Raw genomic sequence first — 27,355 nt, forward strand, 5'->3', positions numbered from 1 at the left:
TTTATTTATGTTACGCGAGTTCGTGTCGATAAAGATTGTGTTAAAAAGGTTTGCCTAAAAGCCCCAAATCACCATTCAATCCATCATGTTTGGCAGTTTGATTATAGATAAATTAGACGCCGTCAATGCTTGTTTCGCGAAAGATCAGATCATTATTTTACACTTGTTTTCTAGAATAACAAAAATTACGCTATAATCAATTATAATTTGATTTCTAAAAATGCTATAATGACATGAAACAAAAACAAACATCACGTCTTTATAATTGAAGGTGCAGCCACAACACAAACTCCAAGCTGATACGGAGCAGAAAGTACCAATACCATTTTGCCCAACCCGAATTTCTATTCAAACCCGGGACCGCAGAGCGCTGTAGTATTGCGCACGCAATATTACTAAGCCACCAAGGCAGTCATGGAAAAATGCTATAAACACATTATTTATTAAAATATAAAATGCACTCATATACATAATTTAATCTAATATAAATTAATTTCTGACGGTTTAAAAAGCATATTAAATGTTTATGAGTAAAATAGCAAGTTGACATTTATTTTATTACTTTACGCCAATCTCGTAAATTATGGGATGGTGTAAACTTGCATCTAAAATGAAGAAATAATAAAACTGATATATTATGACTAAGTAAAGTACTCTATAACTAGATAATTAAATTATAAAATTAATAGCCACATTTTTCCAGTAGTAACTGATAGTAAAAATCGGACATAAACCGTAGTTGTTGGATTCTACTCCCGGTAAGGAAATTAACTGTAAATACTTTTGTATTGAGTAAGTTTCTGCGTAATTAGGTATTGAAGTAGGCTTGATTAAAGTACACCTGTCACTCGCATACGTAATTAATTTGTATTGTGATGTACGAATTATCATAATAGATTTAACAGTGGGCGTAACACGACGGCCATGTGACCCACTAGCCTGACTGCTTATCTATAAATTATATTTTAACATCTGGGTAATTCCAGTACGGCTATCTTGATGTTAATAAAGGAAGCTCTGTCATGGGTGCCATCTGTAGAGTTTAACTAGCCGTTAGAGACGTAAAAATGGCATAAGTATACTAGGATCATGTAATTTAAAACTTTGAAATTTCTACAAAACGTACCTAAGACGTGAATTGAATTATATTTTATGAAAACACCGCAGTATATGCAATATTTATTTGATTAGCAATTATTTCGCTATTCAAAATCAAAGTGCCAAAAACGTAAACTTTTGCAGTAGAGTCATTACTTTGTTCCATTGAAATTCGTTAACAATTTTAATTTTCAGACATAGAAGAATAACACGTAATGGTTAGACACGAACATTATGTTAAAAGTGTTAATAATTTTTTTTGTGTTGCTCTGGAACGTACGGTGTTATATTGTAGTCTGAGATTGTAGAGTCCAGTCGGACCAATCATATTCCATATCCACCCAAACCGCGACAACTTCACTGCGCTGTCATTCAACACGTGTGCGGGCTGCACGCAGCGCTTCAAGTTGTTCCGCCGGACCGCCATTTTAGTTTTCTAACCTCAAAGATTGTGGTTTGGTGATGTGTTTATAAAAATACTAAGATGTCTATGTTAGCGGCACCGCGTCGAAAACAAAAAGTAATTAATCTTCGCGCTAAAAACAATGCCTGGAGCAATGACAGTAATAAATTCGGGCAACGAATGTTAGAAAAAATGGGCTGGAGTTCGGGCAAAGGCCTAGGAGCGAAAGAAAATGGAATGGTTGACCATGTAGTCGCCCGATTCAAAAACGACGAGAAAGGATTGGGCTACGAAGATAAAAACGACCAGTGGACCAAACACGAAGACGATTTTAACGCTCTGCTAGCCAATTTATCTAATGGTAAGTAATGTGGTGACAAACTTAGTGTTCCTTAGATTTTTCTTATTATTTATTTATTATTTACTCCGGCTATAATGTAAAGTGCGGCTTAGTCTTATTATGAAACTAATCTATTATAATGTGTTATTTATGGCTGCCTATTATTATTAAAATTATTGAAAGTAACACAAGCCGTGTAACTACATCTTGAGTAAGATAAATTTATACGTATGTTCTAATCCCATAATATTTTTAGGTGACGCCAAAGAAGAAAAACTTCACAGTGGTGTATCTCTAGAAGATAAATCAAAGAAGAGTAAAGCCCGAGTTCACTACCACAAGTTTACTCGAGGCAAAGATTTAACAAAGTATAGTGAGAAAGATTTAGCTAATATTTTTGGTAAAAAGAGTCTTAAAAATGAAGAAAAAGTATCTGATGAATCAACAAAAGAGATAGAAACAAAAGAAAAAATATTCACTGACAAGGGAAGTATGGAGGATTACTTTAAATCTAAATTGGCTGCTTTAAAAACAAAAAATAAATCATCTATGCTAAATATACATTCAAATGAAAGTAATGATGTTGATTATGCATTTAGAGGATTTTCTGGAACAGTCAATGATGCAGAGAATCAAGAAGAAAATGAAAATAATTTTTCTTTTTGTGGTTTTCAACAACCTAAATTAAAGGATGAAAATGAAGCATCTGCTATTGACTATACAGAAAGTGATGGTAACAAGAAGAAAAAAAAGAAAAAGAAAGATAAGTATCACGAAAATGAAGATGCCAATTGTGTAGAAAACGAAAATGTGAATAGTTTAATTGTAGAAAAAGAATTACTGGAAGAGCCAAAAAAGAAGAAGAAGAAAAATAAACTTGAAGATCTGTCTTCACTTTGTGAGAATAAAAAAAAACGAACCCAAGTAGAAACTGAAAAGGAGGAAAACGATTCTGACAAATTGCCTGAAAATGTAGATCAATTGGGTGAAAATTATGTGCCTAAAAAGAAGAAAAAGAAAAACAAGGATAACAATAAATAAATATTATTTTTTTACATCAATCTTTTATAATTGTATTATTATATATTTATCGAAGTCATAAATTATCCTAATTTACAACATAATCCCAACATGAAAATACGCTATATTTTTTATAGTTCATTTAGTCGATTATATCTATTACCGTAGGCATATGGCAACACTAGCGGTACTGTCGAGCGTCAAGTGACATTGACACTTGACAGCTAACGCCGAAATGCGCCATACCGCGTGGTTAATGTTTATTGTGAAGTTTCATTAAAATCGCTTAAATTTTCACAATTAATCTATAAAAATATTGAATAATACGCTACTTTACAATGGTAGTTCATGAAGAAAACCATAATATAACGGCTGTTGTTCCTGATGCAAAGATGTCTCAAAAGGAAAGCAAGAAATTTCTGATTGTTAACAATCATGTTCGAGAAATCCCTATTCATTATGAAGCTAAGTCTATACTTAGTAACAATGAAGAAAATGCGGAAAAAAGTATATTGAACAACACGAGAAAAAAAATGAAAATGAACACTAAAAGACGGAGATCTGAGAATCAAAATAATACTATTGACCACACGGAGAATAGTGATGTTCATGAAGACACACAAATTAGTGAAAGCGACTTAGAGGAACTTAGAACAGTGTACAAAAAATGTAAGGCAGTTGTTAAAAAAATCGAAACAAAATATGGACATTTACTTGACTTGGAATTGCCAAGCAGTTCAAAACAAAAGAGGAAGACAGATCCGGATACCGAATGTACGTGTGAGACGAACAAAAAAATCGTTTTTGATGATGATGGCAAAGAAATTACAGTGGATGCACCATCAGAGAACCATATTTGTCCGAAGAAACCAAAAATTCATTATTACAAAAATATTGATATTGAATATACAGAGGAGGAAATACAGTTACCTGACAGTCTTCAGGAACTCTACAAGCTATTACAAAACCCGGACATACATAATACACTCAGACATAAGATTATTTACAAAATTAAATGCATAAAGGAGGACATCTCGAATGAGATTAAATTCAACAAACATTCACTAATAGAGAAATTGAAGAGTAACCCTGACGAAATGTTAGGTTTTGAGGGCACTAACTTAGCTAGCATACCTGGTTATCAATGACCCTAAAAGTCAATAATTCAGCAATATAATATTTAAACTTACTGTAAATTAACACATTGACTGCAGCTCAATAGCTTTGTTTGGAGCGCAACATGCATGCTATTAGAACACAACTCTAGTGCCAATAAAAAAACCTATTGAAGACTGTTTCACTCATTTGTCATATGTATCCAAATGCCAGTATTGGACAATGCATTCTGTGTGGTACACCACACTGGTGGCTAATACATTGTTTTTTTGCTGCATTTAATGTGTTAAGGGTTTAAATTTAAAGTTGTAGCTGACTGAATGAATGTGTTACATTAAACTGTATTAATAACTCATTATACATACAATCTCGGTGGCCTCGGTGGCGTAGTTGTATTGCACGTCCGGTACAATAGCGCTCTGAGGTCCTGGGTTCGAATCCCGGGTCGGGCAAAGTGATATTTGGGTTTTTTCTGCTCAGTATCAGCCCGGAGTCTGGAATTTGTGCCCGATATGGCGATAGGCTCGCCCCCTATCACATCATGGGACGGAACATACTTGGCGAAAAGTGTGTGGTGCCCTAGTTGCGCCTCTGCATACCCCTTCGGGGATAAATGCGTGATGTTATGTATGTATGTATGTATACATACAATGGTGTATGTTTCTAATTTGTTCTTTATCTTAAGGAACATAGCAGAAAATATAAATTCATTATTAAAAGTGAACTTATCAATTAGGTTAGAATCATTTTGATAGATTAAGAATAATTTAATGTATTAAGTTCAGCTTGGCTCTATTATATTATTGTTATATAGTACAGTTATTATTCATTATAGTACTTATTAGCTACACTATCATAATAAATTAGTTGGTAGTCAGTACTTGAAACTGTAACAAAGGATACGCAGGAATTATTGTATATATTATCTTAGTATGTTAATATTTTACCTAACTAGCATATGTAGTGTGACATGTTTTAAGACTTAAATACTGTGACTTGTTCTTGGGGAATCTTTATAATCCAATTGCAAACATGTCATATTTAATATATTGTACTAAATATGATCTGTAGGTTAGCATTCTTTCATGAACAAAGTATGTAGTGTAAGGTCAATAATCATGTAGTTTATAATGATTTTAATGCACTTAAAATAATTCATTTGTCTATTTAAGTCTAGCCAAGTACAGCTAAGTAATATTTTTGTCATGTTTATATTATTTATATACAACTATGTTTAGTGTTAGTTATAAGAATATTAATATTAGCAATTACACTATATATTTTCAATCATTTTTTTATTTCTATTGATACCCCTAATAGTCACAATGGAGAAACAATTTAAAATGTAAATGGTACGTATTCCCAGAACGAAGATTTTGATGGTTAGCGTGTATACGGTCGTTAATTAATAAGTGTGATTTTCCAGCAGACCCATTTTTAAAAAAATATATTGTTTTGGTGAATATTTAAAACTTTTTTCATCTTCAATTTTATTTTGGTTTTATTATCGAAAAGAAAAATAATCATTGAAACGGGACTTTTAATTTACGGCCTAATGCGTAGGAACCATCGATTTTTCAAAATTTTTCACCTAATTTTTTTATTACAAGACATCTTCATACTTATTTAGTTAACAACAAACCTATACTTAGTATTCAATAATACCTTGCCGATAGGCATTGTGTCGCATCATAATGAGATATTAATATCAAATTCTATCGGCCCGAATAGTCTCTACATATTCAATATTCGACTTTAATCCTATACAATAAGGTGTATAATGATTGAAAACAAACGCATAGATTTCTGACTACGACGGATAGAATGTCCATTGTCTCAACTTAGATACAAGATTATCTTTACGTCGCAAAAGTAAATTTCACATTCAAATTTGAACCTTATTTGATTGAATTAGTGAGTAATATTTTTTTATGGATATGCGATAGTGTTGTATGCGTACAAATTGCAGGCCGAATAATGATGTGACCGCATACCGTTTACTGGGAACAAACCGCTTAAATACAAAATGTGTTGGAATTCAATTTGACGCGTGCAGTGTCCGATGACAAACGGCAAACACCAGACTTTGATAAGTGGGCCCGTTTAGACTGACAACTGCCCGAATTCAATATAAATGTGGTTCAATTGAATGTATTTTGGGTAAAATCTTTACGTAAAGTCATGCCGCACTCTAAAGGGATCAGCAATGGTACGCCAAATATTTCACGCCTTATATTATCATTATGATGTAGAGACGACTCTTCCATTACATTAAATCCAGCTCTACACAAAATAGTTACAATTAAATTTGTCGATTTTTTTCGAACCCGGAAATCAAATTTAAAACCTCATTACCTTCATTTATTTATTACAATATGATACATATAAATATATTATCACAATAAATATTTAAAAAAATCTAAGCTTCTATTTAATCCATCTAAATATTCTGGTGAGAAAATTATTATAATATAAATCACACGACAGTCCATCGATCGATCAAAGTAATAAACCGGAATGCAATCTTCGAGTTTATCTCTAGCAAAAAAGGCAAAGTTTAACTAGGTACCTACTTATAGTTATTACAAAACTTTTGAAGCAGTGGTGTATTTATATTTAGATATATAAGGAGATTAATATGCTCTTTGGTACCGACAAGTCCCAAGTAATCCTGATTTTGACTTATCTCCTCTCTGGAAAGTGTTATTCCGATTACTTAATTCCGGGATTTTAGTAAAGAATGTTCTAGTAATATGAAAATTTCATTTATCAATAAAATCTCACCGAAACATCGACTCTTTGAAAATTACCGCAAACTTTTAATGAACATACTTTTACGTTCTTGTTTTCATTAACTTGTACTTCAAGTGTTGTAAATTCACGGATGTAAAGTGCATTGAAATTCGACAAGACCGCCAAGCGAGCGTTGTCCTCATATTCAAGGAATTCAGCTGTTTGAGCCACTTCCCACATGTTTAGTCAATACTTTCATCGCAACGGACTGTCTCATGGCTCATGCATTCCGCTACCGTACGCTAACTTATGTGTAAACAAACATTTGCATAGCACAGTGTATCCCTCCCGACATTAAACCGGCCATGTTAAGAAACACGTGCTCGTTAGAGAAATTAACGCGTACACCGGTCATTTACATTTTGTCGTGTTTCATCTCGGCTTCAAATAAGGCTGTTGTTCGGTAATATAGCGCGTGGCGGCGTCATCGTTGGACGCCTACGATAGAGCCTTCGTCAAACAAATTAAATTAAAAAAACAAAAGAACCACACTTTTAAATCGGATTGGAATTTCATTGGAATAATCTTGTTTAGAGAAAGTGAGCGAACAGTTTGTGCATTGGTGCAGTGTTATGATGTAAATTGTTTCATTTTGGTGCGTAAAGTGAAATAAATGAATAATCTTAATTATATCACGATGAAACTGGATAACTTTGGATTTGAAAAATTACAGGTGTGTTCTTAGATGGTTTTTTGTTGAAATTCCAATGTACTGATTACATTTTAGGCACCTACACATTATTGTAAAAATGTGTTTTTGTATGCGTTTTTGCTATTGAATGCCTAGCTTTACTTATCAAACTCAGCTGCAAATAAATAGCGCAGAAATTGTATAAATACGTTTTATTACTGCAATAATACATATCAGTGACCTAACACAATCATTTACAAAGTAAGCATTACATATTTAAAAATTATAAATTTTTCTCATAACATGTATTGTTTTGGCATATCGATTGTAGCAATGTTTATAAACAGTCCTTTTCGTTATAATTGCTTGCAGTATAATATCTATTCGAAATTAATAGGTACTTTATCATAATTAAAGTCCATTAGATAGATTTTTTTTTTCAATATTTAGACGAATATTTCACAACACATACCTACGATAATTGTTACTATAATAGGTTTACTTAAGGATTATGATTAGGACAAAAATGTTTTTAAAATAAATAACCTGAGACCAGAATCTTAAAAGCCGAGATTAATTTCGTAAGATTAGAAAAAAAATAGAGCTTCTATAATTCGATATTTGAATGAAATGTAAACAATCTTTTTTCTTCCCAAATAATATTATGACTACAGAAAATTTGCATGTACATTTTCACTTACCATATATACCATAGATTTTCAGATCTCTTCATCCCAAATTAGTTAACAAACGGCACTTCTCCGGAAGAAAGCGCATACAAAAAAGCGCCAAACCTCTACATTAGTTATTGAGGTAATGTTTCGCAAAATGCATTCTGCATTCAGAATTATATGGCTAACAACTTGCTAAAGTACATAAATTAAGGATCCATATAATTTGCCTGTCCACCTTAGGTTGTGACTCATAGACGATCGCCTTGACTCGTCGAAATTAACTCTCTATCAGTTTGTCGACGTTCATATAAAAGAGTTTTTCTGTCGAAGATTATTGGATTCGTGTTAGATGTGGCATGGTCGTACTCGGAAGTAGTTGATAGATAATTTGGTCAGATTTTTCTTATAATTTAATAAACTTTAAAAAAAAAGCGGCTATAGCCTAATTGGATGTGGAACGAACTGCTAAGACGAATGTCCGCAAGTTCAAATCAAAAGGGCACACACCTCCGACTTTTCTAAAATTATGTTTGTATTCTTTATGAATTATCGCTTGCTCTACCGGTGAAGGGAAACATCATGAGGAAACCTAGATATCTAAGAAGTTTGATGGTGTGTGAAGTCTACCAATCCGCACTAGGCCAGCGTGGTGGACGAAGGCCTAATCTCTCTCAATAGTCGAGGTGGCTCGAGGTGGGAGAGTATACAATACAGGGCTGATATTAATGTAATATTGAAAGTATTCCATAATAAGGTAATTATTTACTCACCTGATAACCTGCATACCTGCGAAGTTCTCAATAGGAATTTTGAGGGTGTGTGAAGTCTACCAATCAGCACTAGACCAGCATGGTGGACGAAAGCCTAATCCCTATGAATAATAGAAGGTGGTGGTCTCCGGGGTGAGAAAGTATATAATACGGGGCTGATATTAATGTAATATTGAAATTATTTTATAATTACGTAATTATTTACTTAGGTATCTTGAAGTACGTTTGCAATTTCTAATCAGAAGAGTCAGTCGTCTCTCTCGTAAACATACCAAAATGGTCATTCAACTCCTAATCACTGCCTCTTTTGATCGAAGCTAGGTTTTCAGATATCTTACTCGTGTCTGTAATATATTTTTTATGTGTATACTTAATAAGTGTAGGTCGAACTAAAAATTGCAGAACAAAACATATAAAAATTGATCATGGTAATTATGTTATAATATTTTTTGGGTGTTCAAGTTTTTTGGGATCGGTAGCTATATAACTGTAGACAGAGCAGTCTGCCTTCAGTAACATATTATTAAACAACACAACAAAAAATATGATTGCGTCATTATTTTCTTGGCTCGAAACGTTAAATTTGTTGGACATCGCTAAAAAAACTACATTAAAACTTTTGCAACACAATATTTGGTGGTTTATAATGTGTTAGTTGTGCTTAAGATTAAACTCATAAATTCCATTTACTTCTAAGTAAGCGTGACATGCGAGCATCAAATAAAGTCCCGCGAAACATTAGTTAAAGTTGGAGAAAACGGTGTTTCAATCACTTTTTTTGCGGGCAAAAAACGCGTTTTCACCACCATCACTTGTGGGGTCAGGGGAACGTTATGTTGGTTTCGTGGTCTTACGACCCAATGCCGGCACTCGGGAGTATAGCATTTGTTTTATGCCTTATGCTAACTTCGTAGTGTCTCTTTAGCGTCATTTAAACCTTAGTTTTCGTCAAAATTATATTGTAATTAGGTCAGAATAAAACACGTTCATTGACAATGAAAAATCTTTTATTATGTAAAGTTCAGTTACTCGATACTATTTATTTTAGGATCAAGAATCCACAATTAGGAATGACTACAAAATTATTGTTTGGTTATTTACAAATTAAATTATGCGTACATAACCACATTTATTAATGGCGTGATTCGCAACAGCTGTTCGGTTGTTGATGTCATCTCATTAATAAAAATAACAGACTTAGCAGGAGTGTTGGTGATAAAATGTTCCAAAATGAGAATTATCATCGCGTGTATTCACTGTCGGTGTTTGGATTGATTTATTTCGGATTATGGACACACAAATCGTGACTAATTCTTTGGTATTCTATTGTGTTTAGATTTTCTTTTATTTTCTAAAGCGCGTACAACTTTTATCAATTAAAAATCCCATTTTAGAAACATGAAGTGTTCCTCAAACTGAATATATTTAGTTCCAGGGTTTAATTCTGAATTTAATTGTTACTATTTAAGAGCAATAAGTAGCTATGCATGCTTAAAATGTCTATTTAAAAATCAACATAATATGTCAACAATGGAACAGCCCACACGGCAAAAGAGAATCTTGACAATGCTTGTAATATTTTCAACCATTATTCTGAGTTTCAACCAATCTATTACGAAATCGTCACAATCCCACAGACCGTAGAATTACATGAAATATATAATAGAAAGTGTCACTTGTCATCTTTGGATTTCATATGTTACACAAACGCGTGGCCCAGTTGTACGTGGGCGAGGATTATAAAGCCAAAGGTGTCTTATTGGTACTTTGACCCATTACTTAATACCGATGGGTGGTAAATATGAGCCGTAAATGGAAAAAGGTTTATGACTAGTTATGATAAGCGTGTTAGTTAATTTTAGATGTTTAAAGTTGTGATTTCTTTATCGTAGTTCAGTTTAAACTATAATTTATCGATATCATTTATATATCACTATAATCATATAATATATATCATTATATGTTGTTTGGTGACAAAATTTTTCGATCGACCATTATAGGTATTACCATCATATTTAGTTAGGCGATATATTGACTCAGCTGGTTATAAAATTCTGCAAAGGTACGTTCCAACTTGAACTAGGTACCGTTACAAACAGCTTTACGTGTACAGCATCGGCTGATTTCAAGTGACCTTATATTCTTAAGTGTGAAGGTCTCTTCAATCCTATAAGAGAATTAACACCAATTAATCTTGATTAGGGTAAATTAAGTAGCGGCCTATTGTCACCCCAATTAACATATTGCAGACGTCAATTTAAAGTCTAAAGCAAGAGCATTTGCCTTCGAAAAACTTGCATAGATACATGGAATTATGCACCGCAAGAAGCATTATAAAGCATCATCAAACTCTTCTAAACATGATAGTATATTCAGAATAATATCTTACACAATACAAATTGAAAATATTGCATCCGCGAACTGACCGATAAGGTTATTAAAAATGGTGAGTCAGAACTCGCTTGACTGAGAAGGTCAGGCTCAGGCATGTCGTATCATGACTGTACTTGTTAAAGGACGTTCGGGTCTTTAGCCCTTGGGATAACGAACATGCTTCGAGTTGGCGTTTCAATTTCAATGGAACAATGGTTGATGCATCTTGTTTTGTATTTATTAATAAATTAAATTTGTATCTTCCTACGTCGGTTTCTATGAATAAAACACATTTGTTAAGGTGTCAGTTAACAATATTTTGTTTGGTTATACCACAGAAACATTTAGCAATAGTATATAATGACAGTATTTGAACAATTATTTGAACTATATTGACTTCTATTTTGGTCTTTCGACTATACATCAAGATTTAGACTACTTTTAGAACTCGAAATACCGGTTTTACTAATTAAATGGCAAGCGAAGATCCCTAAACTATAGGCAAGTGCAGCGAACTAGTTCAAACTAGGCTTATTGATTCCAACCGGTTGCATTTCCCAAGAAATTAAGGAGTGCCGGCCACTCCTGAATGCGTGAGAAATAGCGCCACTCGTGAGGCGTCTATTTGTTGGAACCAGTGCAAACACTCCAAATGCTAGTGGTTATAGAGATATTTTGTGTAGTCTTGGAATATGTAGTAAATATGATAAAACAGTTTATTTCAAAATTTTGGAACAACGTTACGTAAGTAATCGTCTATACTTACCTTTAAAAATCTAGGAATGGTTTGATAAAAAAAGGATATAATTATAATTATAGAGAGTAAACTGTACAAGCACTACTAATTATTAATTGTTTTTTTAAATAATTCTAACATAAATTTCATGAGAATAAATTCCGAGGAAAAGTCCAACGGTATATTCGTTAAAAATTTAATCTCCGAATACTATTTCAAGTAGGAATGCGCATACGGTTACGTAGCTTAAATAAAGCAAAAAGAAGACTTTAATTAAAATTAAAGTGATTAAAAGTAAGATAATAAATAGTACATAGTCCACCCAGCTTTTTTGTTTTGCCTTTGATGATACTTTGTAAGTACAAAATGGCGAATGCGCCAATTTTGTTGCGACTTGCAATAGACCGCTTAATATGATTATTTCAAGATAGTATCAAACAAGCAGCCATAAGCTCCTTTATTACGCATACTGTGCATTGTAAAATTGTATGTTATGGTCGGCATACTTTACGCATTGCACAAGCGGGTTAAGGACTTCTTCACCACAAAATAGATTTATGTATTATGATCTAGTGCTTATAGCTCTGTTACATGCTGTAAGGTAGGCCCACAGGCACAATAAATCCTTTCTTTATTTTTTCCTTATTCTTGTCTCTCATTAGACGGTAACGCATCCATAATTCCTTTGGCTTCTTTTATGTCTTCAAAAGAGATAAGATCTCAATTCTTATCAAAATTATTGTAAAGTTGGACTTAGAAGTCTACTACCACAAAAGGATTTTTTCGCAGCAACGATTTCTTATAATTTTGACATGTTACCTTCCACGTGCTTTGAATTATCATAATTTATTTTGACATCAAATATTTGCAAATTATTTTCGGTAGCATCGCCAAAACAATGGTACTGTAAAAGCAATCAATTTGTTTGTAAATATGCGGGTTGATGTCGAATGATTGTATTCTGTATTCATTACCTTTAAAGTTTATTTAGCACATTGTAATTTAAATTCTTGTGTACGCAATCTGAATAACTCAGGAGTGCTAAACGTTTCTGCTTCGTACTGCATACAATGTTTTTATGGGAGGTGTGTGTTCTTCTGCGAAATGTTTGTGCTTGTTCAATTAATGTTTCTTTCTATCAAGCTGATGCATAAAAACAATTCAGGTGATATTCTTATTGCTTTCATTAGAATCATTGTGTAGTTATGCGATACGAATATGTTTATGAATATTAAGAGTTTTCGTTTTTTCTTTGAACGCTATAACTCTACAACTGTTGCTTCGATTTTGAAATTACTTTCACACAAAAAGCAGTGTGAAGTCTATCAATCCGCACTAGGTCAGCGTGGTAGAGTAGGCCAAATCCCTCTCGATAGTAGAAGGGGCTCGAGCCCAACAGTGGGACAGTATATAATACGGGGCTGATATTATTATATATTAAAAAAAGCTACCTATACATTATCGTCAAGTACTTTTAGATTATATTCCAATAAGTAACGCAGACGAAATCGTTAATAAATCAAAAAAATATATACACATAAAGAAATTTCAGCTTCAAATCTTACACTCTATATTTTCTTGTACCTGACGCTGTTTCACTTAGACATAAAGTCTGTTTATTGATTTTACATAAACTACGCCTTAGCAGTAACCACAATAGTTATTAAATAAGATCATGTCATAACAGACACTTAACCTACATACAACGATTAGTGTTGTAAGCCTTCTTAACGCATCAAGATTTGCGCCGCCCCATATTATAGGCAAACACTAAGATACACCAAACAGGGTTTCACATTACTATGTGCATAATGCAATAAACGTAGGTAACACTGATGCTCTGTTACATCAGCTTTACATTTTACCGTTAGTCTTTGAGGATATGGAATAAGTTCGAGATGGGAAGACTAGAATTTGATGTTTACAGCTAGTGTCTTTGATGTTTAACTGACATTCAACTTTATATTAAAATCATTTAGGTACTCTTCGAATTATTTCGTTAAACCTTAATATACTATTACATGTGATTTATATATCCAAGTGACAAATAAATTTCTTAGAAATATTATCGATTTGTCGTTTTTAACGTTGCATCATGAACTTCTTGTCTTCTTCTGTTTCGTGGTATTATCAGTTTTAGGTGTTGACTTTTATGCTCTTTAGCAAGGTAACATTTATTATTTAAATATTATTATGATTAAAAATATTATATTCCCAAGTTGTTCGTCTTTTCTGATTTAAAATATGCATTTCCTGCAATTCTACAACCCGTGAAACCAAATTTGATCATAATATAATCACAAGAGTATCGCTAATTAAAACCTTTCATACATTCAGTCATATGAAAATTGAAATAGCTAAACCCTAAGGAAATTAATGAATACTCCAAGGAAATTAAACTTTGTTGTCCATTCCAGACCGCTGAGCGCAACGCCGGCTGGGAAACTCATCGTGTGCGGCTGAACCGCGTTCAGGGCTACGGGTTCGGGATCGCAGTTTCGGGGGGAAGGGATAACCCCCACTTCGCGAACGGAGACCCCTCTATCGCCGTCTCCGATGTACTCCGAGGAGGCCCTGCTGAGGATAAATTGCAGTGAGTATATGCTTAGTTATAATTGTAAATTTGAATCCGTGTATGTCTTGAACTACTATTGAAATTGTATAGCTTTGAGTTCTATTTCATTATATTTATTAACATCAATAATCTATTTTGGATTCTCAAAGTACCAAAAAATTCACTATAAGTTTCTATAGATACCTTACGTGTTCAGAACTTTCTGAATTCTTTATAAATGTTTTCCCAATTGCAGTTTCAATTTTTGCAATCCGGTTCCTCGAAGTATTATGCGTCAAATTGTAATATTCTGCTAAGTCTTAATAAAACGAACTACCCCTCGTATTCTGTTCATAGTCTACAAACTACTTAGATATTACTGTACTCTTCTAACATACAAAACTGCAATATCTTTACAAAGTACAGTTGTTCGCTTGCCTTATTTAGCCTCTTTAATAAACACGCCTACACGCGACAAGTATGTGAACCTCTTCAAAATTACAAACACCATTAGGATCTAGTGTTCCCATCTATTATCGTGTATGGCAGTAGCAAAAACAAAACTTAGCACCTATACGTGAGTATTCAGACTTCAAAACTAAATGTTAGAATAGAAGTATTAAGTTAGCACTTAGTTGTGATAATCATCAGTAAATGAATGTAGAGTAAGAAATATAAGAGACTATAGGCTATGCTAAATAGCTCTAAAATAGATAACCTGTAGGAGGTCAGAGATTAGAAAAACTGGATGAGAAATGTACTCTATTTTTAGATTTGCAATTAACTTTACAATTGTTATTTTTTATTGTTTATTTTTTTATATTATTTTAAAGGCTATAAAATAATAAGCTTCATTACTTACTTATACACTTTCTGATTTATTCATTTCAAACTTAGTTTGATATAGTGTGTTTGTAATTTTTTAAGTATCTATGATTTATCTGAGTTTTGTGAACCGATTTAGGCGATTCCTTTTTTATTTGCTAAAGGATGTTCGCGAAGTAGACTCATTATAATAAATTGTAATAAAATAATAAGTATATTTAATCCAAAAAGAAATTAGTCTACATTTAAACTGTATTGTATCGGAAACCAAAAATAGAAGCATAATACATGTTACGTTAACATTCTTTTGAGTTTACAGTCATTGTTATAGTATTAATAGGTACACAAATTTACAACTAAAAAGTTCTGTCCACGGTATTTCCGTGCCAATCCTGGACAAATAGTTTTTGTATCACAAACTCACACAAAGCCTCATTTGGCCTTGATAGCGAACCTAGAAGTCAATGACCATGACTCTATTGCAAACACGTCAATATATTTGAGAACATCCTTAACCATTTACGAAAGTTTTCTATAAAGCGATAAAACTGATGATAGAGCTGTTATGAATTTTGGCTTTAAAATGTCTATGGTAAGAACTATAGCATTGCCATTCAAAATAATTTGAATTTTATTCAAAATATAACATAATATCAGCCCTGTATCTTGTATTTTACCGTTGCTGGGCACGAGTCTCCTCTATCGTAGAGAGGGATTAGGCCTTAGTCCACCATGCTGGCTTAGTGTAGATTGGCAGATTTCATACACCCTTAAAATTCTTATAAAGAACTTCTCAGGTTTGCAAGTTTCCTCATGATGTTTTCCTTCACGGTGCAAGTCATAATTCCCAATGAATACACATAACTTTAGAAAAGTCAGAGGTGCGTGCCTTTTTTTCGTCTCAGCAGTCCGTTGCACTCCCAACTAGGCTATCGCCATATATACTGGCCTAACCAGCTATCATTGATCATTAACCAACCCATATGAACATTTCCAGGGTGAACGACAGGATAGTGTCAGTGAACGGTATCCCCCTGGAGAACGTAGAGTATGCCCGCGCGGTGCAGGTGCTGCGCGACTCGGGCGCGACGGTGTCGCTGGTGGTGCGGAGGCGCGCGCCGGCGCCGCCGCCCACAGCCCCCACCACCATCAAACTCGCGCTTACCAGGAATGGGAAGAAAGAAGGTGGGTTTGTTTTATACAAGAGAAAACAGTTATAAACAAGTTAAACCAAGAGTAGGTCATGTTTAGAAAAAATTATGGCAACACGAAATGCCAATAATAGTGTACCATAATAACATATAGTTTTAGGCAATGTTAGATAATAAAAACTTCTCTTAATATATTTATTCTTATATGGAACAATAAATATGCTAAAGTCATAAGAAGAATAGTCAAAATGATGAATCGTAGATCCTAGAATACATCATTGCGTCCTTCGACGGTCATCACAGTGATGCGATGTGATATTAAGTTATACGCGGTCTTCGAAACAGACTTAGTACAAGCATCTGTTAAAGCAGATTCTTCACCATATATTTGGTGGTTGCTATCCAATTTAGCGAAAAGTATATTCGATAGATTCTCAGAATCAAGTCTCAGAAAAAAATTGATTGTTTTCAAAATCTTTATTCATTAAGTGCCGTAGTTCGTAATCTGGAACTTGAATAAACCGTACTATGAGTTCCGTATTATCAACAGTTTTGTTAGAACAGTTCATCGCTTTGCATATTATGTTCGCACTTTATACTTGATCTAGATTAGTAGGTAAAGATATTCCTCCGTTAGTTACCACTAGTATTCTCATTATTCAGCGGTTTTTGTTAAAAATACCTGTCTTACTATATTCAGATATATTACATATTTAAAGAATATTTTCATGTTTTGAGTAATAAAAAATACTATTGTCACATAGTTATAACAAATACCATTGATAAGATAAAACATTTTTTATCCTAAAGTATAATAGAGATATTTTCGGTTCACACAAACTATTGTCTTTACAACAATAATTATTAGTAAAAAAAAAACTTTTTCTCACTAGTTCCTTTAAGAATCTTCGGAATATTTTTCATATCAATAAACTATAACTATTGAATACAACGCCGGTGTACTTATTACTATTTATAAGGTGCAAAGAGAACATTCGGCCGGGCCGCTCGTATATTTATTCAGTTGTCGAGAATAAATCTTAAACAACCCTCTAATATCTAACAATAACCAATAAATTGTTGTAGTATCACGGCTATTTTGATAAATAACACTCTTAATATGTTTTAGGTTTATCTATACTCTATATGTTCTATCTATCTTCTATACTTATAATAAATCTGTAGAGAGGTCAATTCTGTACATGAAATATATTTCCAAAATAACTATCAGGGGGTGATTAGGGATCGATACTGATGCCAAAAATGCAATTAGTAAAATTTTTGTCTGTCTGTCTGTATAACCGTTATAGAAACAAAAACTACTTGACGGATTTTAACGAAACTTGGTACAATTATTTTTCATACTCATATATACTCATACCATCTCAGGAAGTTGGTTATAGTATACTTTTCATCACGCTACAATTAATAGGAGCAGAGCAGTGAAGGGAAATGTTGGGAAAACGGGAGAAGTTACTCCATTTTTTAAGCTTCCGTCGCGTGTGCAACCTTAATGGTTAAAGCTACACAGAAATCATGTATGACGGAAATGTTCTCCTTAAAATTATGTAAAAATATCCCACGACAGCATGTGTCTATCTTTTATGGTTGACTCACAATGACACGTGTAACTCCCGATAGCTTAGCAGTTCGAAGCTTTCTCATTATATTTGTTTACTAATCTTAGGAACTATCGGTCCAAACTGAAAAAATCTTTTTGCGTTGGATAGCCCTTTATTTGTGAATTGTTATAGGCTATATATCATCACGCTATACCCAATAGGAGCGGAGCAGCAATGGCTAATCTCTGGAACTACCGGTCCAAACTGAAAAAATCTCTCCTTAAAATTATGTAAAAAATATCCCACGACAGCATATGTCTATCTTTTATGGTTGACTCACAATAACACGTGTAACTCCCGATAGCTTAGCAGTTCGAAGCTTTCTCATTATATTTGTCTACTCTTACGTTTATAACACTCTCAGTCATCCCTAATTAAAAAAGTTAACATTATTAAATATTCCATAAAAAAGAATCATAAAAATCGGTATAGAAACACCAATGTTATACATGAAATACGCTAATAATAAGCCACCACGCGTGAATATTGAATCATGCTATAAGGATTATTTTTGTATATATATATAAGGTCGCGAACGCACACGCAGGCGGCTTGCTTGGCACCTAGAGGCTAGCGAATCACCTAGCGAGTAGCTTCGTAAAACGAACATTCTCGAACGTTCGCGACCGGCTCCATTTTTGAAGTCCGAAATCCACGCGGGCGAAGCTGCGGGCGGAAGCTAGTATTTAATAATATCGTCCACGGACAACAACCGTACAAATAAAAAAAGGGCCTCGAGGGGCACAGGGGTGAGAAGGGCTGCCTCTTTTTAAAACGTCAGCTGTCACACTTGACAGCTGACACTTCCACCTGACAATTGTAGGACCACAGACTCAACCATGCTACAATTGTTTCCAGATTTTGGCATCGTCCTAGGCTGCAAACTGTACGTCAAGGAACTAACGATGCGAGCGAGGGAACAGCTGAACCAGGCCGGCCAGGGTCTATGCGAAGGAGACGTCGTCACGAGGATCAATAACACATCCGTCACAGACGCCATGACCCTCAAAGAGGCCAGGAAACTGGTGGAGTCCTGCAAGGACAGACTTAACCTCGTGGTCACTAGAGAGCTGATCAGGGAAGAGACAGTCACTAATGGAAATTACCAGAACAATTATAGTAGTTTAGGTAAGTCTAGCTAAGTTCTAAGTTCGCTTCGTCGTCCTCATGGAAATCCTTTCCCGGACTCAAAGTCTCGCTAAACAGTTTTACAGGATAGGAAGGCCGCAGTGGCTAGGGGTCCCTTTATGTAGAATTTATTTAGAATCTAATTATCATTAGAACGATTTTAGACCACATTTATGTATAATAATTATAGTACCTATATGTTGTGTCGGGTTTCTTTTTGGGAAATTTCACCTTTCGCCACTGGAAGGTCGTCTAACATTAATTCAGGACTTGGCCTATCCATGTGCCAAATTTCATCCTAATCCGTTCTGGAGTTTGTACGTTTACTTCTAACAAACATCTGTCCAAATTGTGACATTTAAAAAAGTAGTAAAATACAGACAAAAAATATGTATTCTCAGACGCACCATCGCACAACGTGTACCCAGGCACGGAGCCTCTATCGTCGGCGTACTCGAGCAGCGGCCAGAACTTGTACGTGGCGGCGCCGGTCAGGGGCGGCGCGGGGGACGCGCGGCGGGGGCCCATGTCGCACGAGGTCGAACAGCCGCCCCGACCCCCGCCGCCTAGGAATGAAGGTACATCGCAACCCTTCGATAGTAAAATATATAGGGACCAGGAAGATAAAAAACCTCGCCATGTTATGGTAAAATATTGAATTTTTAGCACTGACATCGTTAACTTTAAAACGAAACAGCAAAAGTGGCGCCACCAACAAAGCTTTTTTATTTTCCTGGCTAGGCTATAAATAAATAAAAATTACCAACCTGATAGCTTCCTTTTGGTATAAAAGAAAGAAGAAAATGTGTTCAGAATTGATTTCCCTGTTGGTTGTAGTATTATCTTATGTTGCATATACTATTTTTTTCACAGATTACTACAGTAGTAGAAGACAGTTATACGAAGAAGATGTAATGAATAACCAAATGAATCAAATGAATCAAAGGAATAAACCACCGTATGTTCAAACTTTTCATATATCTTCATTAAATATCATAATATGTGTTTAGCCCAATAGAAATATTAATTCAATGTGCACTTGAGGTAACCAATATGATAGCTTTTTCGGTCCTTCGAACATGCGTACCTTTAGTAAAATATTACTAAAACACCGTTTAATATTACAATTACCTATGTTTTCTATTAAATAAGATAATATACAGAAAATTTTGAATACTATTATTGCAGAAGCGAACCGCGGCTAATAAGTTTCCAAAAGGAAGGGTCGGTGGGACTCCGGTTGTGCGGCGGGAACAGGTCCGGCGTGTTCGTGTCGGGGGTCCAGCCCACCAGCCCGGCGGCGCTGCAGGGCCTGCAGCCCGCTGACAAAATACTCAAGGTACACTCGATTTATATTTAACGCATGGTAGTGCTAATAGATGGCATTGTAATTGATTTTTGAAATATCTTATCGATTTTCTTTCAGATTTTTTTCTTTTTTATGTTGCTATCAGTATGTGTCAAAATCTGTGACCTGACCTTAATAAGTACTTATGTGATGAAATTTAGAAACTATTTACTATTACTACAGCATTGAATATTATTGACTTTCTTGAAGACCAGAAATAAATTTAAAAAATAATAATAATCAATTTCCCACAAATAAAATTTTACTTAATTTTCAGGTAAACGACATGGAGATGAAAGGCGTGACTCGCGAGGAGGCGGTGCTGTTTTTACTGAGCCTGCAGGAGCGGATCGACCTCATCGTACAACACTCGCCGGACGAATACAACGCGGTGGCCAGCGGGCAGATGCGTGAGTATTAGTACATCCAGCTCGAAGGACCAAAAATATTATATTTGGTTTATGTTATAAAGATTGATTGGGGCCTTGTAGTAAACGAACAGGTTGGCTGTATTTGTGTAAAGGATATCTGTGAGACTGATACATAATATTACTTAACTTCATTATATATGCTTGATCAAGACTCGTGCATAATTTACTGAACCGATTTAGGCAAAACATATTGGATAACATTAGTAATTAATAACTACTACAATAACGATATTAAATAATAAATAATAAAAATAATGTCATGTTCTGTTAAAAGTTTTATTTTATAGTTGAATTAACTTCATATTGTCACGCACAATGGCTCGACGACTTTACGGGCTAAGTGCCAAAAAAGGAGCCCATAACCATAACTTCGTACTGGAGTTTATTGTTGGATCTCTTCAATATAGAGCCTTTTGTCTCCTATGTTACTGAAGTATTGATCAATGAAGTATAAAATACCACTTGTTTCAGCGGGTGATTCGTTCCACATAAAGACGCATTTCCACTACACGGAGCCGACGGACGGCGAGATGTCGTTCCGCTGCGGCGACGTGTTCCACGTGGTGGACACGCTCCACAACGGCACCGTCGGCGCCTGGCAGGTTTACAGGATAGGTGAGATTTCTTCCAACTTTTATTCCACTCCAATGTTTTCGAAGAAAGATTGGCAGGTATGCCTGAAAGCTGAAGTTAGTTTCCCTAGGGTATGTAGCTCATGGTGAATTTGGATAGAAAAATCAGTCTAATCTAACCTGCGATTCGAGCCCAGGATTTTCAACAGCTTACTTACAGTATCACGAATAAGATAAAGTCTTTGCTATTGTGGGTTGCTACGGATTGTAGATGTAATATATCAGGATTTTTACTTGCTTGCTCATTGACTAACCTGTGGATTAAAAAGAAACCAGTCTTTTAATTCCACATCTTAAACTATTAAAGTACGTCCAATCATTTTATACAATTGTTGTCTCAGGTCGCAACAACCAAGAGGTCCAGAAAGGAACAATACCAAACAAGGCGCGGGCGGAGGAGCTCGCCACCGCGCAGTTCAACGCCACCAAGAAGGAGATGTCCGGCAACGACGGCAAGCACAACTTCTTCAGGCGCCGCCGCTCCACGCACAGGCGCAGCAAGAGTCTCGGGAAGGTGAGGAGTATGAACTGGGATAAGGACAGGGGAGAGGAAATTCTAGAGAGCTTGATGCTTCAGAGACTTACACCCATATTCTAAGACGTATCCTCGGAAATTCCTCAACCTTATCTCAATCGTTACCTTGACAATTAATTCAAGGAATCTTCGAAAATGGTATTGCTTAAAGTTTGTAATATTCTTGAGGATCCACTTTGAGGATTCTTGAGGAATGTCTTCGGGATATTCATAAGAAGTATCGTACAAGTATTGTAGGAAACGTTGGATATCCATTTTTAACACACTTTAATTAATATCAAAATAAAGTAATCAGATTGTAACACTGTTTACAAAACTAAAAACTTTCCTCGAGTTCCTTCAGGTAAGTCGCGAGGTACCTTGAATTTGACAGTTGATTCCTTTCCTTAAGAAAGGAAAAGTGTTGAGTGACGTCAAGTGGAAGATTTTTTTTTTAACTAAGAATACAGATTGCCTCCGGTGAGGTTGAGTGGAGTCAGGGAATTTTCAAGAAAATGTCTTAGATAACGGGTGTTACTCTAACTTGAACGTTAATCAGTCATTCTCTAGTTAGCTCCTGTAGCTAAGGCCGACCCTAGGATATTCCTGATCTCGAAAGGAACAGCACCTATACACACTTGCTGTCCCGCAGGAGCACTGGGACGAGGTGGTGCTGTCGGACAGCATCAGCAAGTTCCCCGCGTACGAGCGCGTGGTGCTGACGCAGCCGGGGTTCGTGCGGCCGCTCATCGTGCTCGGCGCCGTGGCCGACCTGGCGCGCGACCGCCTGCTCAGCGACAGCCCCGACAAGTTCGCCTCGCCCAGTAAGTACTGCTCCTACTGCATTCATTGTATTATACGGCAGCTGGCTAACAGCATTTACTTCCATATTATGGAACCCTGATTCTATCAAACTATACTTTGCTCGATCTCTCTCGGACTTTGGGTGAGTTACCTAAGTACTTAAAGTAAGTAGATCATACCCAATGGTCTTTCTGGGGAGATAAGCTATTTTCTGCAGCTTGCGCATGTGTTTTGGGAAAGATATTGAAGCTAGTGTAGTTACTGGATATGACAAAATGCGTGCGGAACCGCGGGCAAAAATTAGTTATCTACAAGATAATTGTGTTTTAAGTTTCTTTATTAGGCTACTACCTCGCAATTTCTACGACAGTTCAATGACTTCAATAAATTGCATGATGGCGGATTGCTGTTTTATCGGACTATGCGAGTTAAGGAATGGAGAGCATACTTGTGCACTATAATATCTCCTGCGTACCTGAAAGATTTTCGTTTAGACCGGCCGCCGTCTAAAATTCGGCTAGGAGGGATTTATTCAGTCTAGAGTATGGTATCTTGTGACTGGGACGATGTGATGCGGTGCGCTGGTCTGGTGTGGTTTTTCGCCAGCATAATGAGTACTCAGATCCTCTATTATGATTTGAATCTTCTGTTATTGTACCTATGTTATGTTTCATATGAGTTTACAAGATACTCCAAATCATAGTGACGTTTGTTGGGGAGGTCTAAAAATGCACCAGATACTACCAATTTTGTTAAGGTAAAAGGTAAAATAAACTTGAATGATCCAAAGAAAATAAATCTTTCCAGAGATGGATAGCACACTAGAAGACAGCAAGACGAAGTCCACAGGGATCATCCGCCTGTCCAGCATCCGCACGATCATGGAGCGAGGGAAGCACGCGCTGCTCGACATCACACCCAACGCGGTGGACAGACTCAACTACGCACAGTTCTACCCTATAGTGATATTCCTCAAAGCGGATAACAAGCATATCATCAAACAGTTGAGAGCTGGGCTACCCAAGTAAGTGATTATTTTATCCCATAAGTCATTTATAGCATAAGCTTGGTTATAATAAAGTTAACTATTACTTTTGTTTATAGTTTCAAAAAAATACAGATAGAATAGTGTTCCAGCATGGCTAGGTATGTTATTTAAATTATACCGTAGAAGATGACGCATACAATATATTGTGAAAATATCACTACGACAAAATGCTACTTTAATCGTCTTCTTATAAGTGTAAATGAATTATTTATAGATATTTTTATCAAATAATTGCTAACATACAAAACCAATATGAACTCAAGAAAACATTTTATCACAAAATAAACAAATATCCCCTAAACCACTCTCTCGTTCCAGGTCTGCTCACAAATCATCCAAGAAGCTTCTAGAACAATGCCAACACATGGAACGTGTTTGGGGTCACGTGTTCACGCACACCATCACACTGAGCGAAGCCAACCAGAACACGTGGTTCAGCAAGCTGGTAGACCTCATTCAGAGGACGCAACAGCAACAACTATGGGTGTCTGAGACCAAGGTACGGAAATAAATCATTTCAGGATTAATACATACATTTAAGGGCCTTTTGGTTGATTTCAATAAACGATTCTTCCACTTTAAGGGTTGAGGTAGCCAATTTAAATTTATTATCCTAAATGTTACTTTCGGATTGGGAGCGAAAATGGACTGTGTCTTATTTTTATTAAATTGTTTTGGTGTATTCATAGAATTTATTTGTAAGCAAGAGGTCGTTTATTGAAATTACGGTTAAGGATATAGGTCTATCTTCTTTAAGAACTGAAATTAAGGGTAAAGAATGAAGAAAGAGAAGGATCTAGAACATTCTATTTCGTCTTTAGAGGGTTAAATACTTCTGACAAAGATCTCGGTCTATCCCAGTGACTAACATGTTAACATTATCAACAACTCTAAAGACAGTAAAGGCTTCACCCAAACAAGTTTGCCCGTAAAGTATACGTAATAATGGGATACGCTTATTCCAAAGTAAATGTTCTTAACGTAAAACAGTAAACGCATTATGCTTCAACAGATAGCTTGGTAAAGGACATTTTGGTGCATTTGGTAAATTTTATGTGCTCTATATGTTTTCTATACTTTAATATACCGATTAATCACGTGGGAATGTTGATGCAAACAAAATTGATTCCTTTTCATGAAATTTAAGGTCAGTTAGATGCAATTAGGTCCTCTCTGGCGTATGTCTTTGATTGACATTATCTGTGGTCTTTGAATGTGATAACTCAGCGTCAGAGGATCCAGCCTTTTGCTCATTCGTCATTGGTCAAATACTTCAATAAAAATTAAAGTCGATAAATGTTTGCATCCTCTTTCCCCAATAAAAAGTACATTATAATTAACAATATTCGTTTCTGTTCTGTCTTGCGGTGTAGCACGTTGAAATGGTGTCGGATATATACTTCCCGATCCCGCCTTCCCCCTACCCTGCCTTCTACCCGATATCCCACCCCATCACGTACCAACCGTCCCCACAGCGACCTCTTAGCTCGCCTCAACACATATCACACGTCACTAAACCCGACCACATGTATGACGCTAACAGGAATCATCTAGTGCCTTACTACTACTCCGAAACTCTTACTCCTTGCATGCCTAATAACGTTTACAGCATGCCTAATAAAAACAGACATACTGTCGCTAACCCGTACGACGAGAGACTGCATAGGAAGACTATGCCGAAACTAAAAACCCCGGTCAACGACAGCCCTGAATTAAGCAATATTTACGCTAGAAGTAATATCTACCAACCTCAATCGTTTAGGCCTTATAGCGTTCTGGAAACTTCTTCCAAATCTCCCATAACTAATGTCCAAAGACCGTCTTCTGTCGTGCCAAGCATGACTGATCAGTATCGACCAGCATCCTTCTATATCACTGCTAATGAAAAGACTCCTATACCTGAATGGAAAGCGAGGCTGCGAAAAGAGATGCCAAAGCCTTTTAAAAGCTTGGACAAGAGTCTAGAGAAGCCTTCGAGGCAGGTGTGCCGTATTCCCAACTGTAAATGTAGCGTTAAACCTGCTCTCAACTCTGGTAGGTTTAGCGAAGTGAGAACCCTGCCTACGGTCTCCGAAAGATCTCTAAACAAAGTCAGGAACCTGTCTTTGCCATCTCTTAAACTAGAAGAGTTGGACAAAGACAAATGTGATAATACCGAAGCGGAGAGGGATGTTGTTCCTGTTATAAGCAAACCGATATCAGAACAACACCTAGGGTATGTTTAGTTTCATTAACATTAGACTAATCCGGAGTTACCATTAGATGTAGCACAACTTATTTTTTGTATATTAGCTTCACTATTAATCCGCTTGTAACTCGCTATAGCTGCTTGTGTTTAGTTAATCGTTTTGTGTTTACTCGTGTGTTTTTGTATATACCAGTGTATAAACCATTTTGAATCAATATTCATTCAAAACTTAGCTACTAATGTGTGTTTTTTGTTTGAATGTTGATTGTGTCCCTCATGCTGTTAGTAATCATTCATTTCACCCCGTTCCGTTCCCTATCGGACGCTGATAGAGGCCTGAGCCGTTGTCGGACGACTTTCTGTTCTCAATGTCGTCGAGTACGGAGAACCGATTGTCGTACGCGTCGAGTCCGGAGAGCGACCTGGAAGTGAGCCCACCGCCTGCGCCGAGACTCGTCAAGTCCTCGTCGGACCCGTCGATAGCCACCACGCAGGACAACATGGACCGCGACGACGATATCAATCACATGGCTGACGCTGTACCGCCTCCCTATACGGTTTGTAGCATTGCTTATGTTTGTGTACGTGCCAACGCATATAAAAGGTCCGTTCAGATATTATACACGATATTCTGTGCCACAAATTAACGAAATAAGACATGAACTTTATTTATCTTGGTCTTAGTCACTTTTTTTTAGAATACTGTTATAATAAGTCGAACTCATTTCCTACACTATTATCAAATATGTCGTATACCTGAACAGGCCTTGAGCCTTCATTTTGGTTTTGGCAGGGGAATTAGGTCATGCCAGGGTATCGGGCAGGTGAACTACTAATTAAAATGGCAGATATTTGTAAATATCAATGTAAAATTAAATGTAAATTGATTTCCTATCTTTTTGTTAAAATTATAATTTACTATAATGGCTTTAAAGTTAAGGCAACTTTTGCACAATTATATTAAATAAAAAAAAAAACTCTAAAAAAAAACAAAAACAATTATTACTATAAAGTCATAAACGCATGTTGTTAGGTATCAAATTCGTAAGACAGAGAAAACTAGTACAACAGAATTATTGTTACCACTGCGGTCTATAATTTGAGTGGGCGTACTCGGGGCGAGAAGGCGGGGCAAGGTAACACGCCCACCATAGAA

General features: G+C 35.7%; 2 protein-coding genes across 11 annotated transcripts in view; both read left to right on the plus strand.

The window, feature by feature from the left end:
• The window catches only part of LOC115452089 (tight junction protein ZO-2), a 135,791-nt gene that overhangs the window by 92,821 nt on the left and 15,615 nt on the right, over positions 1-27,355 (plus strand). For 8 of the 10 annotated variants that reach the window (XR_005114035.1, XM_037447416.1, XM_037447424.1 and 5 more), the window contains 13 exons: positions 14,372-14,547; positions 16,331-16,518; positions 18,965-19,234; positions 19,636-19,812; positions 20,108-20,192; positions 20,423-20,573; positions 20,860-20,992; positions 21,485-21,628; positions 21,987-22,159; positions 22,812-22,983; positions 23,771-23,987; positions 24,330-24,510; positions 26,532-26,756. Coding sequence is in view for 9 of the 10 variants with exons in the window: in XM_037447416.1 (XP_037303313.1) it covers positions 14,372-14,547; positions 16,331-16,518; positions 18,965-19,234; positions 19,636-19,812; positions 20,108-20,192; positions 20,423-20,573; positions 20,860-20,992; positions 21,485-21,628; positions 21,987-22,159; positions 22,812-22,983; positions 23,771-23,987; positions 24,330-24,510; positions 26,532-26,756 (2,292 nt within the window). In the remaining variant the exon portion in view is untranslated. Of the gene's footprint in view, positions 1-7,140; positions 7,444-14,371; positions 14,548-16,330; positions 16,519-18,964; positions 19,235-19,635; positions 19,813-20,107; positions 20,193-20,422; positions 20,574-20,859; positions 20,993-21,484; positions 21,629-21,986; positions 22,160-22,811; positions 22,984-23,770; positions 23,988-24,329; positions 24,511-26,531; positions 26,757-27,355 lie in introns of those variants that run through there. The other 2 variants (XM_037447422.1, XM_037447419.1) reach the window with 2 other exon arrangements.
• Positions 1,472-2,907, plus strand: LOC115452090 (PIN2/TERF1-interacting telomerase inhibitor 1). Its single transcript, XM_030180545.2, has 2 exons — positions 1,472-1,862; positions 2,098-2,907. Exons 1-2 carry the CDS (start codon positions 1,583-1,585, stop codon positions 2,880-2,882), a joined length of 1,065 nt encoding a protein of 354 aa, XP_030036405.2. The 5' UTR covers positions 1,472-1,582; the 3' UTR covers positions 2,883-2,907.

Source organism: Manduca sexta, chromosome 6 (genome assembly GCF_014839805.1).
Source record: "Manduca sexta isolate Smith_Timp_Sample1 chromosome 6, JHU_Msex_v1.0, whole genome shotgun sequence".
NCBI lineage: Eukaryota > Metazoa > Arthropoda > Insecta > Lepidoptera > Sphingidae > Manduca > Manduca sexta.

Bases quoted from the DNA above. Each gene is read 5' to 3' on its own strand.
- LOC115452090 (XM_030180545.2), top strand. From the start codon at position 1,583: ATGTCTATGTTAGCGGCACCGCGTCGAAAACAAAAAGTAATTAATCTT. The intron at 1,863-2,097 runs GTAAGTAATGTG...TAATATTTTTAG, and splicing joins GCTAGCCAATTTATCTAATG to GTGACGCCAAAGAAGAAAAA.